Genomic DNA, 17,361 nt, shown 5'->3' on the forward strand with positions numbered 1-17,361 from the left:
TCTCACCAATTGTATACCATTTCATGCCCCCTTTCTTCACACGGTCTAGTCCCTTTGCTTGGAACTCCCTTTTCCATCTGATAGAGTATCACCTTCCTGTGATGACTCAGATAGGATGCTCTCTTCTGCACTTTTTTGAAACATATATGTCTATTTTTGTCTATAGCACGTTATGTTGTTTCATTTGTTAGCATGTCTGTCTTTCACTTTAGATTCTGAGCTTATTGCTTATTGCAAGCAGATATAATTAAACCACCCTAGCACAATGGCATTTGGCTAGACTATTCAACACCTGTCAGTATGGAAACTGGCAGCCATCCCAACTGCTCCCCCAGGGTGAAAAACAACAGAAAAAACTCTGCAGTCGTATCTGTTGTATCATCATAAATCACATGTGAGGTAACCCCTTCTGCCCCTCTGTCTCTCTACTTCTACCAGAACTGGCATCATTAAAAAATGTCATTGGGAAGAAATATATGTATATAGCCCCTGAGCCTGCACACTTTGACTCTCTTTCTTTCCAGTGGACATCAGAGTGCCTTCTTGCTGGTGGGTCCTACCCCTCACTCATGGAATCCTTCTTGCTTCGCACACAGCTGTGTGAATAATAGACATTTAAATTATTTATGGTCTCTGGCTTGGATGTGATATATTTTAATATTTGATATCTTAAAAAGGTAGAGCTTGGCAGTAACCTTGCCATAACACTTATGTATCATCATTATACTCAAATATCAGTGCAAGAACTCAATAAGACCTGTTTATTCAGCCCAGTTAGAAGAGGCCACTAAAAGATTGCCTTATTAACTGAGTACAAGAATGATTATAAAATTGTTTATAAATTCATGCTTAAGAATTTGTTTTCTAAAGAATTTGAAACATTTTACTTAAGATCTTGATTATACTCTTATTTTAATTAATCAGCTCTTGATTCAAAACCAAAACCAAAAAGGAAAAGCACAAAAGAGGATTTTGGGTTAGCCTTCTTGGATTAATATGCCTCAGCTTTTGAAGGACTCAATACACTTTTAAGTTCTCAGGTTCTGATAGTTGGTACAAATGCAAAGAGGAATGGGCAGCTGAAATCTTTTAGAACAGGGTTTTTTTTTTTTTCTTTTTTTTTACCTCCTGGGCCAGAGAACTGGTTTATTAGACAAAAGAGCCTCAAATGCGAATTAAAAATGACTTATCCTCTTAACTACAGGCACATGGACAGCAGGAAAAGTGCTATTCTAATAGCATTAGGAATCCTGGTTGTACCAATCCAGTTATGGAGTTATTAGATTGCTAACGGGTTATTCTCAGACAGTGGGAGAATAGATTTTCTAATAGAATAAAGTTGTTAATAGAATTAACTAAATGTCCACTAAATGTCTCTATTCCTCTTCTTATCAGAGTATGTTATCAATTTTTTATGTTTGATTCCCCACATAGAGAGTTTCTTGAGAAGAATACCCTTGTTTGTCACTTTATCACAGAGCCCGGCACTAAGTAATTATTAAATATATTAGGCTATTACAAATTGTATTGTTTTTTAAATTTTATATTTCTGCTTGTTGGGTGATGATGTATATAAATAAATTTGATTTGTATATTAACATTTTATCCTACAATCTTTCTAAACTCATTTATTAGTTCTAGTACCTTTTAAAAAGATTCCATCATATTTTCTACATAAAAAAGCATATTATCTATGAATTAAAAACAGTTTACGTCTTCCTTTCCAAGTTGAATGCCTTTTTAAAAAAATTTTCTTGCCTTATTGCATTAGCTAGAACCTCCAATACATTGTCAAATAGATATGCAAAGAAAGAATATCCTTGTCTTGCTCCTGGTCTTAATTAGAAAGTACGGAGTCTTTCACCATTAAATATGATGCTAGCTGTAGGTTTTTGATGGATGTCCTTTATCGAGTTGAGGAAATTTTCTACTTGTTGAGGGTTTTTAATCAGGAATAGGTGCTAGATTATGTCAAATGCTTTTTCATATCCGTTAAGATGATCATATGGATACACTTTATAGTTTAATTTGGTGAATCATTGATTAAAATATTAAAGCAACTTTGCATTTATCAAATAAACCAGAAAAATATATTATCATTTTATCAACTTTTATATCCTTTTATATTTACTAAAATTCTAAGAATTCTTGCATCTATGTTCAAGTTGGATATTGGTCTATAGTTTTTCTTCTTGTAATGTTTTCATCTGATTTTGGTATCAAAGTAAAGATGGCTTTAAAAAATGAGTTGGAAATTGTTATCAGCTGTTTGGTTTTCTGAAAAACTTTGTATAGAATTACTATTATTTCTTCCTTAAATGTGTGTTAGAGTTCACCAGTCAAGCCATTTTGAACATGGAGCTTTCTTTTTTGAAAGGGCTTTAACTACAAATTCTATTTCTAGCTTCTCTATTTCATCTCTGATATACTGGAATAAAGTTGTTCATAATAATCCTGTATTTTTTTTTAAATATCTGTAGATTCTGTGATTATGTTGTATCTTTCATTCCTGGTATTTGTAATTGTACTCTTCTCCTTTTTTATTTTTTATTTTTTATGTTTTTTACTAATAAGTATGGCTAGGAGTTATCAAGTATACTGATTTTCTCAAAGAACCATTTTTTAAATTTTCAACCTATTTGTGTCTTTATGTTTAAACTACATTTTTTGGAGGCAGAAGATAATTTGGGCCTTTTTTAAAAAAATTAAATCTGAAAACATGTGCTTCTAAAGGAAAATAGGTAAACAATTAACATTTAATATGATTATTAATGTGGTTAAATTTGAATTTATAATTTTGTTGTTTATTTTCTGTTCATCTCATCTGCTCTTTGTTCCACCTTTCCTTTCTTATGCCTTCTGATTTTTAAATAATTTTTTTATTTTTTAATTATGGTTGACACACAATATCATATTAGTTTCAGGTGTATAACATAGTGATTAGACATTTATATAATTTACAAAGTGATCACCCCAATCAATTTAGTATCCATATGATATCACACATAGTTATTACAATATTGACTATATTCCCTATGCTATCTATACTTCGCATCTCCATGACTATTTTGTAACTATCAATTTGGTTCTTAATAATTTCCCCCTTTTTACCCATCCCTGCAAGGTCCCTCCCATCTGACAACCATCGAAATGTTTTCTATATTTAAGAGTTTGTTTCTGTTTGTTTATTTTTTTTTGTTTTTTAGATTCCATATATAAGTGAAATCATATGGTATTTGTCTCTCTCTGTCTAACTTATTTCCCTTTGAATAATAGTCTCTAAGTTCATCCATGCTGTTGCAGATGGCAAGATTTTATTGTTTTTTTATGGCTGAGTAATATTCTATCGTATATATATGTACCACTTCTTTATCCATTCATCTATTTATAGACACTTATGTTGCTTCCATATATTGGCTGCTGTAAATAATGTTGCAGCGAACATATATAGATATCTTTTTAAATTAGTGTTTTAGTTTCTTCAGATAAATACCCAGAAGTAGAATTACTGCGTCCTTCTTTCCTTCTTTGTCTCTTGTTACAGCCTTTGTTCTATCTTTCATTATTTTTTCCTTCCTTCCTTCCTTCCTTCCTTCCTTCCTTCCTTCCTTCCTTCCTTCCTTCCTTCCTTCCTTCCTTCCCTCTCTCTCTCTCTCTCTATTTATATATTTACATATAATATATATGTATAGAACACATATAAAGAATACATTTTATAAATGTATAAAGAATACATTTTATATATATATAATTTGTCTGGTTTAAATACTGTTACCATACCTTTTTTGTTTATTCATTTCCATTTCATGCAATATCTTTTTCCATCCCTTTACTTTTAGTCCATGTGTCTTTCAACCTGAAGTGAGTCTTTTGTAGGCAGCCTATGTGAGGGTCTTGTTTTCTTACACTATGTCTTTTGATTGGAGCATTTAATCCATTTATGTTTAAAGCAATCATTGATTAATATGTTTATTGCCATTTTATTTTTCCTAATTTTGATCTTTTCTCCTTCTTCTTAAAGAAGTTTCTTTAACATTTTTTATAATAGAGGTTTGGTGGTGATGAACTCCTTTAGCTTTTTCTTTTCTGGGAAGCTCTTTATTTGTCTTCTGATTCTAAATAACAGCTTTGCTGGGTAGAATAATCTTGTAGGTCCTTGACTTTCACCACTTTGAATATTTCATGCCAAATTCCTCTGGCTTGCAAAATTTCTATTGAGAAGTCAGCTGACAGTCTTATGGAAGCTCTCTTGTATGTAACTAATTGCTTTTCTCTTGCTTCTTTTAAGATTCTCTTTTTGTCTTTAACCTTTGGCATTTTAATTATGATATGTCTTGGTTTGGACGTCTTTGGGTTCATCTTGTTAAGGACTCTGTACTTTCTGGAGTTGTGTGTCTATTTCCTTCACCAGATTAAGGAAGTTTTTCAACATTATTTCTTGAAAAAGGTTTTCAATTGCTTGCCCTCTCTCTTCTCCTTCTGATATCCCTATAATGCCAATGTTGGTACATTTGATGTTTTCCCAGAGTTCCCTTAAACTACACTTATTTTTCTGGTTGCTGTTCTGATTGGGTGTTTTCTGCTACCTTATCTTCCAAATCACTTATTCAGTCTTATGCTTCATCTAATCTACTGTTGATTCCCTTTTATGTAGTCTTCATTTCAGTTTTTGCATTCTTCATTTCTGACTTCATTTTTTATGTTTTCCATCTCCATTTTTATGTTTCCTATTTCCTTTGTTGAAGTTCTCACTGTCAACTGAGCATCCTTAGAACCAGTGTTTTGAGCTCTGCATTTGGTAGATTGCTTGTATCCATTCAGTTTAGTTCTTTTTCTGAAGTTTTGTTCTGTTCTTTCATTTGGGACATAGTTCTTTGTCTCCTCATTTTGGCTACCTCCCTGTGTTTGTGTCTATGTATTAGATAGATTTGCTATATATCCTGGATTTAGTAGAGGGTCCTTATGTTGTAGGGGGTGTCCTGTGGGGCTTAGTGGCACAATTGCCCTGGTCACCTGAGCTGTGTGCTCCAGGTATGTCCCCTGTGTGGATTGTGTGTACCTTCCTGTTATAGCTCAGTCTTGATTACTTTTGACATGTCAATAGAAGGGATTGACCCTCATGCTGATTGGTTGTGAGGACTGGCTGTGACTATAGTGGAGGAGCTGACGCTATGGAGCAGGATTTACCTTAGTGGGCTCTGGTGCCTGCCAAGTCTGTCCTTTAGGTGTTTTGGTGGTGCTCTGTTGTGTTCTGAAGCTGACCCTGGATGTGTTGGTTCTGAGGCCTCCTGGGAGGGGCTCTGGTACAGGCCAAGTTTAACTGCTTCCTGTGTCCTGCCTGGTTCTACTTGGTGTGAGCTACAAAATGATCGGCAAATGGTTACCACTTATGCTGGCCTCGAAGGTGCCTGGGAGAAACTAAGTTGTGAACCAAAGCTGGCTGCTGCGAGTGCCGGGCTTGGGGCTGCTTAGTATAAGGTACATGGCATGCTGAGATCAGATGCTGCTTCTTTTGAGTTTGTGAACCTTAGATAGATTTTAGGAAAGTGTGTAGCATGAGTCAAGGCAGGCTGTTTGTATGAAAAAGCCATTGAAAGTGGCTTGGGTGGGCCCCAAAGTTGGTTGGGGTGGAGTGTCAGGGAATGTGCAGGGCGGGACAAATAGTGTTAACCAGGATGATGGAGGAGGCTCAGATGTGGCACCTACCTTGGGGTGCAGGCTGGGCGAGGAGAGGGTTCAACAAAAGAATAATGATTTCTGTAAGCACTTCTGTTTGGGAGGAAGCAGACTCTTGAGCCATTTCCCTGACGCCAGACAATTTAGTTTCACCCTGTAAGTCTCTTTTGAGCTGCTGTTCCAGTGCTGGAGCTCAGAGAAAGTGAGTTTACCAGCAAGTAAGTTTGTGTACAGGCCCTTTAAGAGAAGCTCCTGGGCCTCCAGCAGCCCTGTGTCTCACCCAACTACAATCTCCTCTGGTTTTCACAGCCAAGAATTACAGGGACATCTCTCCCTGGCACTGGAAACCTGAGCTGAGGAGACTGATGTGGGCCTGGGACCCCTCACTCCTCAGGAGGGATCACCACAGCTAAGATATCCCTCCTGATTTTTAACAACCATACGTGAGTGTGAGACTTGCCATTCTGAGTCTCTGGCTCTCCTATCAGTCTCCAAATGTGTATCCTTCTGTATATCTTTCATTGTAGGACTTCTGTTTAGCTAGACTTTAGGTGATTCTCAGTGATGGTTGTTCTGTAGTTTAGTTGTAATTTTGATGTGGCCTTGGGAGGAGGCAAACACAGCATCTTTTTTTTTTTTTTTTAATGCTTTCTTTGGATTACTCATCGTTGTTGTTGTTAATCCCACCTCCTATAATTTTCATATCAGACTCTCTAGTTGTTATCTCCAGAATTTCTATTTCGGTCCTTTTCATATCTCCCATATCTCTACTTAACTTTTTGAATGCTTTAATATATCTGTCTGCTAATTATAACGTATGTGTCAATTCAAAGTCAGATTGATTTTTGTCTTAATTATGTCTTTATATTTTTCTGCTGCTTTGCATGTCCGGTAATTGTTTGATTAGATGCCAGACATTTAAATTTTATCTCATTGAGTGCTGGGTTTATTTGTATCCTTTAATTATTCATGAGTTTTGTTCCAGAACTCAATGTTATTAGAAACAATTTGATCCTTTTGAGTTTTGCTTTTAAGAATTGTTAGGCAAGATTAAAGCCATGCCCAGTGTAAGGGCAATTTTCTCCAATACTGTATTATACAGCATTACTATACAATATTGAGTTAACATTCCTTTGTGTATTCTACCAAATTTTCATGAATTGAGGTTTTCGATTAGTAGGAAGTTTTGGATGGTGGAAATAGGTACTATTCTTAGCTCTGTGTGGGTGCCTGGCACTGTTACCCCTAACGCATTTAGGTGGTTCTCTTGGCTTTGGGTAATTTCCTCATCCAGAAGCACTGATAAATATTTCAGCTGAATATTGAAGGGGGTTACTCAGCAGAGCTTCAGAGCTCTCTCTCTGTAGATTTTCCCTTCTATATTTTTATGAACTCTAATCACTTCATTCTCAAATTCTCAGTTCATCTCCTCAATTCAGGGAGTCATCCTGGATTTATTTAGGTTCATTTTCTGGGCATCACAGCCTAGAAATTTTTCAGAACATTAAGTTGGTGCAATCAAACAGCTTACCTTGTTTAGGGATCATTGTTTTCTATTGACCAGTGTCCCGTATATTGAACACTGTTGTTTATTTATTTTTTATTATTTCAGGCAAGAGGGTGAATTTGGTCCTTAGCACTTGATTTTGGTTGAGAGCTGAAGTTCACCAGCTGGGAAATGTTTGTTTTGAAATAAATATCAGAGAACTGTCTGAGCTTCAAATAGAATAACTTAGGGGACTTTGCATCTTTGGAAGTGGGAAAATGAGATTATGGAGTTTCATAACTGAAAGGGTTAGGTGTGATGTGGTGGTATTGGAAGTTGGATATAGCAGGAGGCAAGAAACTTAAAAACTACTGCTAAAACTTATAAGAAATAGTGCTATGTACTACACAAATGGCAATAAATAAAAAAAACAATGTCCTTCTTTGGCAAATTTTATCCAATGTATAGATAATATAACCCCCAAAACACACAACATATGACACATATTACCTCATAGCTTTATAATTCTATTGTAGCACTCATTACATTATATCATAATTAGCAATTTATTCATATCTTTCTCTAACAAGTCTGTGAACTTCTCTACATCATGACTAAGATGTCTTATTTAGTCTTTTATTCCCATTGTCTAGCACAATGCAGAGCACGTAGCAGGTTTTAGTGAGTGATATAAATGAATGAATGTAGAAAGGAAAGCCTCTTCAATAAATGGTGCTGGAAAAACTGGAAAACCACATGCAAAAGAAAAGAACTGTTGTCTATCACCACACACCAAAATTAACTCAAAATGGATTAAGGACTTGACTATAAGATCTGAAACAATAAAATGCATAGAAGAAAACATAGGACCTAAACTCAAAGACCTTGGGCTTAAAGAGATTTTATGAATTTGACCTTAAAGGCAAGAGAAGTAAAAGCTAAAATAAATGAATGGGACTACATCAAACTAAAAAGCTTCTGCTCAGCAAAAGAAACTGTCAACGAGGTGATGAGACAACCATCTAACTGGGAAAATATATTTGTGAGCAATGCCTCCGATAAAGGCCTAATATCCAAAATATACAAAGAACTCATACGACTCAATAACAACAAAAAACAAATTATCCAATCAAAAAATTGGCAGAGGACCTGAACAGACACTTCTCCCTAGAGGACATATAAATGACCAACAAATATATGAAAAGATGTTCAACATCACTAGCTATTAGGAAAATGCAAATCAAAACCCACAATGAGATACCATCTCACACCTGTTAGAATGGCTATAATCAACAGGATAAGTAATAACAAATGTTGGAGAGGATGTGGAGAAATAGAAACCCTCATACACTGCTGGCGAGACTGCAAATTGTTACAGCCACTATGGAAAGTGGTATGAAGGTTCCTCAAACAACTAAGAATTGACCTACAATATGATCTAGTAATCCTTCTACTGGTATTTACCCCAAAGGCTTGAAAACCCATATTCGAAAAGATATTTGCACACCAATGTTCATATTAGCATTAATCACAGTGGTCAGGATATGGAAGCGACTGAAGTGTCCTTTAATAGACAACTGGCTAAAAAAGCTGTGGTACATATAGACAATGGAATATTACTCAGCCATATAAAGAGATGAAATACTGCCATTTGCAACAACATAGATGGTCTTTGAGATAATCATGCTAAGAGAAATAAGCCAGACAGAAAAGATTGAAAATCACATGATATCACATATGTGGGATATAAACCTAAAAGCAACAAATGAGCAGGAAAAACAAACAGAGACTCATGGACATGGACTATAGGCTAGTGGTTACCAGAGGACTATAGACTAGTGGTTACTAGGGAGCTGGGGGAGGAGGGAGAAGGTAGATGGGGTAAAGGAGGTCAAACATAGGGTTTAAGAGGAGGGTGAAGTATGTAAAGAGGACCAAATATATGGTAGCTAAAGGAAACTGGACTTTGGGTGGTAAACACACAATAGAATATATAAATATCAAATGATAATGTACACCTGAAGATTATATAATTGTATTAACCAACGTTACCTCAATAAACATAAATAAATAAATGCATGAATGAATGCATTAATGAATGATGTAAAATCTTTGTACTGAATTTGACTGTCAAAGGAGTTATTTTGGAGAAATAGGTCTTTTGGTTACTTTTATATCACTGCCCTCATACCTATCTGTCAAAATGGCCTGCACATTTATTCTCAAGCCCAACTGAGGGTGGTGTGGAATAATGACGATAGGTTATGTGCTCAGTATATGTTTTCTACAGTTTAAGTAATTATCTTCTAGTGGTAACTTCAAGTTTTTGGCCTTCAAATTTAAACGAATGAGTCATAGTACATTCTAAATTCAAAAGAATGAGGAGCTAATTAGGTGTCCATTTGAGCATTACTCAGTACTTACTTCACGATATGATCTTCCCATGTAAAGCAAAAACAAACAACAGTAACAACAAGAAATCAGTAGTTAATTATGGACTGTGTCCATGGCAGCAGGATCCTTGTATTTGTCTCTGGTGTCTAGAACAATACCTAGAAATGAATGAATGAATAAATAGATTAATGAACAACACCTCATCCTTCTCAAGGCCAATTCATTATCAGCAAAATGACTCAGAGAATAGCTGAAAAAGAGGAAAAGGTAAACCCACTTTCTAAGACAATATCTATATCTGGTGTTTTCTGAGGAGAATTCCCATGTCCCAAAGGGCTTCTCCTAAAGCTGCCTATTCAATAAGATAGATGTTTTACAACCAAATGGACTTGGGCCACTACACAAATGGGCAAGCAGATGGTTTTGTAGAATATCTGTGGAATATAATTTTAGTTCGGGCCATGATTCAATACTCTGAATTTCAATCAAGTTTGTAAAATGAGATGTCAGATTGAAAACCTCTATCAGAATAAATTGTTTCTTAAAAGGTCTTTCTATGTAATCAGCAGAATGGTACAAGGGCACAAAGGAGTAGAGGAGAAAAGCCTCACACAAAAGAAAATGGTATGGTTGTGCATAAGTTATAGAGCTTTAATGATATTTTATAATTGAACGTTTAGTCAAACATTTGATAAGACATCAAATATAATTATGAAAAGGTGAAACATCAGAAGAATTCAAGTAAAGATGCCTAAATCTCACTTGTTGAATTACTTATTTCCAGACTCTGCCTATCTTGCATAAGAACATAAACAAAAAAAGCTGAAGGGGTGAAAAAGCAGCTTATTAGATTCTAATAGCTTTCTTTGAATGCTTTCTCAATTAGTTTGCAACTATTGAAAATGGCACAAAATGTGCATTAGAGTTGTGAGATAGTCCATGAAACTGCTATAGTGTCTTTTCTTGGCATCAATCATAAATGCAGAAATTCACATTCAATCAGATTTGTTAGTGATTTTTTTTTCTCATGGTAAATTTTCATAATCTTTCTTTAGCTAAGTTAGCCATATCTACTCAGGTTGTGTGCAGTTGAAACGATTATTCAAAAAATCCTAGTCTTTTTAATCACTTTAATTTGTGATGTTCATACTTTTGAATGAACGCTTAAAATTTTTTGTCTGAAATATCTATTGAGTCAAACTTCTGTTTTATTCTTTGCATGAGAACAAGTTTTTGTGCACCTAATGTATTATTTTTTGCATTCATAATTCGAGATGTTTTATTTAGGAATTTCTTTTAACAACTGGATTTAGAAAGGTTCCAATTGCACTGAAATTACATTTTAACTGTTACATTCAAAAGATCTATCTTATATTTATTAGGATAAAGTCCATATTCTTGAATATGATTTGTGTAAATTTTTATGATGTTGTTTCTTTCCAGTTGTATCTCTTTTAATTCCCTGTCTCAAATACATAGTTCAGTAATCTTGACCTGCTTCTATTACCTACCCCTCAAGAATAAATCTGTTGTTTTTCACCCCTGTGATTTGGCTCGTCTATAAGGCCCTACTCTCCCATACTCCTTCCTTACATCTCTATACTCGGTGTAGGGCAAAATACTCAGGGTATCACCTTATCTGAGAAATGGTGCCACCCCTATTTGCTCCCCAAAGACCCTATGCCTATCTCTACCACGGGCTTTATCACACTATATTAGAACGATACATTTATATGTTGGCTGTCTTGCGCCATTAGTCAAAAGCTCCTTGAGAATAGGGAGTGGCCATTTTTCTAGCATGGTATCAGACACACAGTATGGTCTTAAATGTGAAAAGAATAAGTATCACTGAAATTATTTATCTATGAGCTAATTATGAGAGGAAGAAAGGAGAAAGGTAAAGTTGAAGGAGTTTTTATCTCGAGTTGTTAAGAAAGTTTGTGAAAGAACACATTTCTTTACTAAGTGTGAAGAAGGAACAGCAGACAGGGGAATGATGAGATGAGATATACATGACTCACAGGCAGTGATGATAACAAGAGCCGAAGGCACTGAAGCTTCAGGGCTGCTCTTCTCAGTTGGGGTGCTTTTGATGTGTGCCTGCTTTGATCCCTGCTGTGTAGCTACAGCCCAGGAATGTTCTGGAATGAAGAAAACCTACTTACTGTTTCTTGTTCCCAAGATCCAGGGTGTGTGAGAGAAGAAACACTTGAGGGAGGGGGAGTTGGTTTTTCTGGTGGCAAAATAAAATCATTTCCCAAAGGCAACTAGTCTCTCCAACATGGCTGAGAGCTGAAGCAGAAGAATAGATGATGTGCAGAGAGGATATTGCAGTGCGCAGGAAGGAAAAGCAAAATGCAGCAAAATAGCAGAGACAAGAAAAAATAGAACATGCAGAAGAGCAGCAGGTGGGTGAGGTCAGCTGTGCTAGTAATGGCAGCTATGAGACACTGGGCTGGCCACATGTGGAAGTATTTTCACAGCCTCTTGGACAACACATGTGAACATAGGTAGTGACATTTAAAGCACCCTTACACTAAGGAAGAGGAGAATCCTGTTGACAGATCATGACTTGGGAAAACGAGACACATTGTATGGGAGGCTGAGTGGAACTCCCATTTGTATAGTTTTTTTAGGAGCACAAATTTGGTCATGAATTATGTCCAAGTTAAATTATCCATAGTAAATTTATCTGAGATGTGGATTCAGCTCTTTTCAAAAACTGCTTTTTGCAATAGAGATTCCATTTTAGGAATTTTCTAAATTTGTACAATAGTCAGATCCAATTAACCATCTCAGACTAACCTAGAGTAAATGTACTCTTACTTTAATTTTACCAGATCAGTAGAGAGAGGAGATATTGTAAACTCTCAAAAGAAGGGAGCAGGTGGGACAAGCTTCGGAGAGTTATTGTTAGAAGGAGAATGAAGTACCGTGGTCCCAAACATATAACAGTTTAAGGGATAAATAGCTGAGGGAGTCAGTACCCAAGCAAATATCTGATGAACTTGATTAAAAAAGGAAGTACTTTCTAGAATATGCTGTATTTTAGGTTTAACTGTCCCAGTCTTCATACCCTAGTATTCAATGGGATATATAAATGGAGGCCAAAGTCAGTACAGTTCTCCTACAAAGGTCTCAATCTTGTGATTTAACACACCAGAAAGCGAGACATTGTTTTATTCACCATTAGCGTAGTTTCTGTACATTGTGCGCACTCAAAATATAGTTGGTAGAATGAATATAAGTGGAGAGAAGCTGAGGTATCGTCTATAAAATTTGTGCTTGTGAATGGGGGTAACAACTGGGATGAAATCATGATTTTCCAAAGACGCGTAAGCCTCTGAGGCTTGAGCTTCTGTGTGATTTAGTCTAAGGAGAAAATTAATATTAATAGTTATATTTTTATTGAGCTCCACTGTGTACCAGATATTGAGCTAGACAATTTAGATACACCATTTCAAGTCCTCAGAATAACTTCCCAAGGTACATAGTATTATCCCTGTTTTTCAGATAGATGAGAATTAAATAAGTTTTCCAAAGTTACATAGTTAGTAAATGGCAGAACAGTAGCTTGAACCTAGATCTCACTGCTAAATCAATTCGTTTTATTCATATTACTCTATCTCCAATAATGTATATATTATAAAAAGTTTTGTTCTTTGTAATAAAATTAGTGCATGTTTATGAGAATAAATTTGGGAAATAAAGAAATATATAGGGGAAAAATTCAGTCATGATACCTTCACTGTTTTATAAACATATGGCAATACAATTGATTCTCATTATTTGCAGTGATGTTCTTAAAAGTCATGACAAATGCTGAAATAGCAGATACTGAACTCTTGCTGCTAGGGGAATTATAGAATTAGGTTCCTTTGTGCCTTTGGTCACATTTTATCATCCAATCAATCCATAACTTTGTTTTATGTGTTTCCGTTTAAAGACATTAATATATATTGTTGATTCATTAGGACTTAACTCATAGCTAACAGCACTATAACTCATGCCTGAATGAAGCTTACCTAACACACGCATTTGCTCCATAAGACTCATCATGGCCTCATTATGTTTAGGAACAAAAGGCAGCACTTTGACACTATGCTTGGGGTTAGTGAAATCACTTTTAAAAAAGCACAAAAATGAGAAAAACATGGCACTACATAGGTTGTGAAAAGGCCACCTGTTTACGGCATGAGAGCTTAGACAAGAAAGCAGTCTCCCCCTGTTCAGCCTCAGCCAGAAACATTCACGTCAGGTGATTCAGGTGTGATGACACTCTCACCATGAAGTGGCTGTGAAAGTGATGCAAGTTTTGGTTTGAGAGTTACAAATCAATTTCTGCGAGTAGAAGAGCTCAGAAATATGGAATTGCGAATAATAAGGATTGACTTATTTTTTCCTGAGAATCGAGATACTGATTGGTTTTGTGAAAATCATAGACACTGTAAAAGAGTGCTTTTCAGAAATATTTGCAAAGCTTTCTTATGTAGAGTCTTCGGTGCCCTAGGGCTGAGACAGATGCAGCCAGCCAACTAGCCATTTATTCCACTTAACATTTCTCAAATACTTTGAAACTATTTGCTAACCACTGCGATAGGTATTGAAGATGAAACGAACACAGTGGCACCTCGCTCCCAGAGCTCATGGTTTAATGAAAGAAGACATACAGACAAACTACTTTAACAAAATGTAAGTTAAGTAGTGGACACAGGCAGAGTCTTTGGGATAACACAAGGAGAACTACTTAGTAGGAGCTGTCTCAGGAAATAAATAGTCTGATTCAGTCGGGTGAAAGGTGGGAGAAATTGGTGACCCTTACTGTGAATAAAACACAGTAACATAGATATTAGCAAAGGCTAATTAATTTGACTTAGAAATCTTTGGAAACAAGAAGTAAAATGATTAGCAATTATTCCAGCCGGTATCTTCCAGATAGCAGATTTTACTGTATCTCCTCCAGCTCGACTTGGACTTTATAGCTCCATATAGTATAATTAATGCCTATAACATGTCTTAAATGTTTTGTCACACAGGTAATAGATGTTGTCTTGGTGTAGTATTTGTTAAAGTAATGGTACTTATGTTAGCTTTCTACATAGATAATGAATTCCCCTAGGGCAAAGAGTTTTCTGGGTTCTTTGTATAAAAGTCTGCAAATAGAAATCATTGTCTACTACATAATCACAGGGGTAGTAGTTAAATAATATGTCTACCTCAGCCTCTGCTTCCTAAGAGGGGAGCTTAGGCAGTTTGTTCTTATTAATTTTGAGAAAAATTGTATACAGGTTTCCTTAGAGCATATAGATATGATTTCAGAGAAAGTCTATTCAAAATCTGAATTGCTCAGTTAAACCTTCTCTTTTCTGTCTTGTATAATTTAGAAATGAAGATTTTATTTTTGGTGGGGGAGGAGGGAAGTATTCATTTTTTACATAAAAAACATCTTATGTATTTTCCTTTTTCAGGTGTTTATTAGTGTTTTTATTTGAAAAAAAGCAATGCTGTACATGATAGAAATTAAAAGTTCCAAGGACATATACATTAAAAAAATAATACTGCTCATACCCCCCAAATTCAGCAATTACTATTCAGCAATTGCTTATAAATATCTTGCAGAAATATTCTATGTGGTTACCAGCATATATAAATATATTTAAATTTTAAAAGGTATCAAGAGGAAAAGAGATTACAGGACAGGATGGATAATAAGTAACCGTTCCTTCAAACTCTTTTTTCCAAAAAAGTAGTAATATATAATTCTTACACTCACTGTGTACAAAGACAATAAATGTCCTTGATATTTTTCTTGTTTTGAATTTTAAGGAAAAGGGAACTATTACTAATTGGGGATATATTATATGTACATTGTATGCTAGGCATTTTGTACATTTTATCTAGTTTGATGTCATGAATGATATCACATTGTATAAATAAGGAAACTATATCTCAGAGAGGTTAAGAAAATTTTGTAATGTCACACAGTTGATAAGTAATGGAGACACAATTAGAACCAGTTCTGCATGATTCCAATACGCATATTCATCCCATATATATTCTAGACCCTATTTATGTTTAATATCTTGATTATAAGTATGGATATAGCAGTTGATATTACCTCAGTGGTTTAAAAATCTTTCATGGGTATCAGTACCTGTGACTACCCTTCTTATATTTGTGATTAATACCACTTTGTACTTGGCATTATAAGCCACAGATATTCAGTAGTCAAATCCCTTTTAAGATGAGGACCCCAGAAATTAAAGAGCTGCATCAGAGTAGGCCTGCAGATGGCACTATGGCCTAGGAGCCACCCAAATCTAATTTACTAATAATTTGCTTACAAAATAAATACACAACTAGGGTCATTTTTGGAATTATACAACACTGATTCTAAAAGTTAAATCACTCAACCAACATTTGAGTGATTTTTAAATTGTGTAACTCGTTCCAGTTTATGGTTTGATGTCCAAATTTGATTTTCAGTTTAATGAACAATGAGTATAATGCTTAATAGTGTTGCAGCCTAGCAACAGGTAGAATACAAATCTGAGCAGAGGGGACACGGGAATATCAATTAAGCTCGGGAAGAAAAAGAAATGTGGACTTTTTGCTTGAGTGTAAGGTATTGCTTGACTAATCATGTCATCTAAGTCAGGAAACAGATTGGGACTGCTAAATCTAAAAACGTATGCAATCTTTAGAATTTCTAAATTACAAATCAGAAAGCTGATAAAAACTCGCAAATACCAAAGTCTGAAATAGTGTACATAATGAACAAGAATGCAGGTCTTTTCATTGTATTTTTAGCTTCACTATAAATTAAAAAAACTTATTGCCAATCTCTAATCCTACCTAGTCGTATCAGCTTTAGAAGACAAAAAGAGAGCTACTTTCTCTTGAGCCATTAAGAGACATACAATTCTGGAGACAGAATACTCAAAGAATACATAGGGTTGTAAGTGACTGATAAGATTATAGATGATTTAAACTTTCTTTCATTCCAAATCATCTATAATAAATAGACTACCTTTTAATAAGAGAAATCAGTAAGTACTAAAGTAAAAGATAACTCAAAACATTGTCAATACCTGTCTCTTAATACAAACTCTTTTGGTGTGTTTGTTTTAATGTTAGGAATCCCTTGTAATGAATATGAGGAGTTCTGCACAGATCTCCTCCATTCAGCGTGACTCATTCATCCCCCCAGCTACCAGGAATATTGGCTGCACTCCTCTTTAGGAACCCTGTTGGCTAAATCCCCAGAACCAATCCATAATCAGTGACTGGTTTATATGAAGTATAAAGGTCCTGTCCCTTCCCTCAATTTAGGACAGTTCTGAAGGAGCATCCTAGCTCTAGTTCCTTATGCGATCGACTTAGGCCTCTGTTGCGATTACATTGCAATTAGACTTTTCTTTTGCCCCACTTCAACTTCATCACTTTCTTATAAGTATTGTTCCCAAGTGTACTTCCCAGTAACCGCCAAACACAAACATTTGTTTCAATATTATGGGAAACATAACCTAAGACAGAACTAAGACTAGTCCTAGGAAGTTGACTAAAAAAGAATTTTAGAGCTCAATCAGCCATTGGCTACCTCATAATGATGGGACTATCACTGATGGCTGGTAGAATACCCATGGTCCCAGCCAAAACTTTTATTTGTGGTGAACTGGCACCAGTCCCAGTCAAGATAGCAAATCTAAAATAATACCTTTTTATTTCTGTATTGCAGTTTTTTACAAGTCTACTATAATTCTTTTGTTTCTGTTCTTCTCTGTATGCATTTAATATTTTTCTTT

The 17,361-nt window shown here is 35.3% G+C and overlaps 1 protein-coding gene across 3 annotated transcripts in view; it reads right to left on the reverse strand.

The window, feature by feature from the left end:
- RPE65 (retinoid isomerohydrolase RPE65) overlaps window positions 1-14,967 on the reverse strand; it is a 37,571-nt gene extending 22,604 nt beyond the window's left edge. For all 3 annotated transcript variants that reach the window (XM_016164539.2, XM_016164537.2, XM_036235139.1), the window contains exons 1-2: window positions 11,578-14,967; window positions 9,587-9,714 (exon numbers count right to left, since the gene is read on the reverse strand). In XM_016164539.2, coding sequence (XP_016020025.2) covers window positions 9,587-9,607 — 21 coding nt within the window. In that variant the 5' untranslated portion in view covers window positions 9,608-9,714; window positions 11,578-14,967. The remainder of the gene's footprint in view (window positions 1-9,586; window positions 9,715-11,577) is intronic.
- Window positions 14,968-17,361: the final 2,394 nt, after the last annotated feature.

This window comes from Rousettus aegyptiacus, unplaced genomic scaffold (assembly GCF_014176215.1).
Source record: "Rousettus aegyptiacus isolate mRouAeg1 unplaced genomic scaffold, mRouAeg1.p scaffold_m13_p_1, whole genome shotgun sequence".
Classification (NCBI taxonomy): Eukaryota; Metazoa; Chordata; class Mammalia; order Chiroptera; family Pteropodidae; genus Rousettus; species Rousettus aegyptiacus.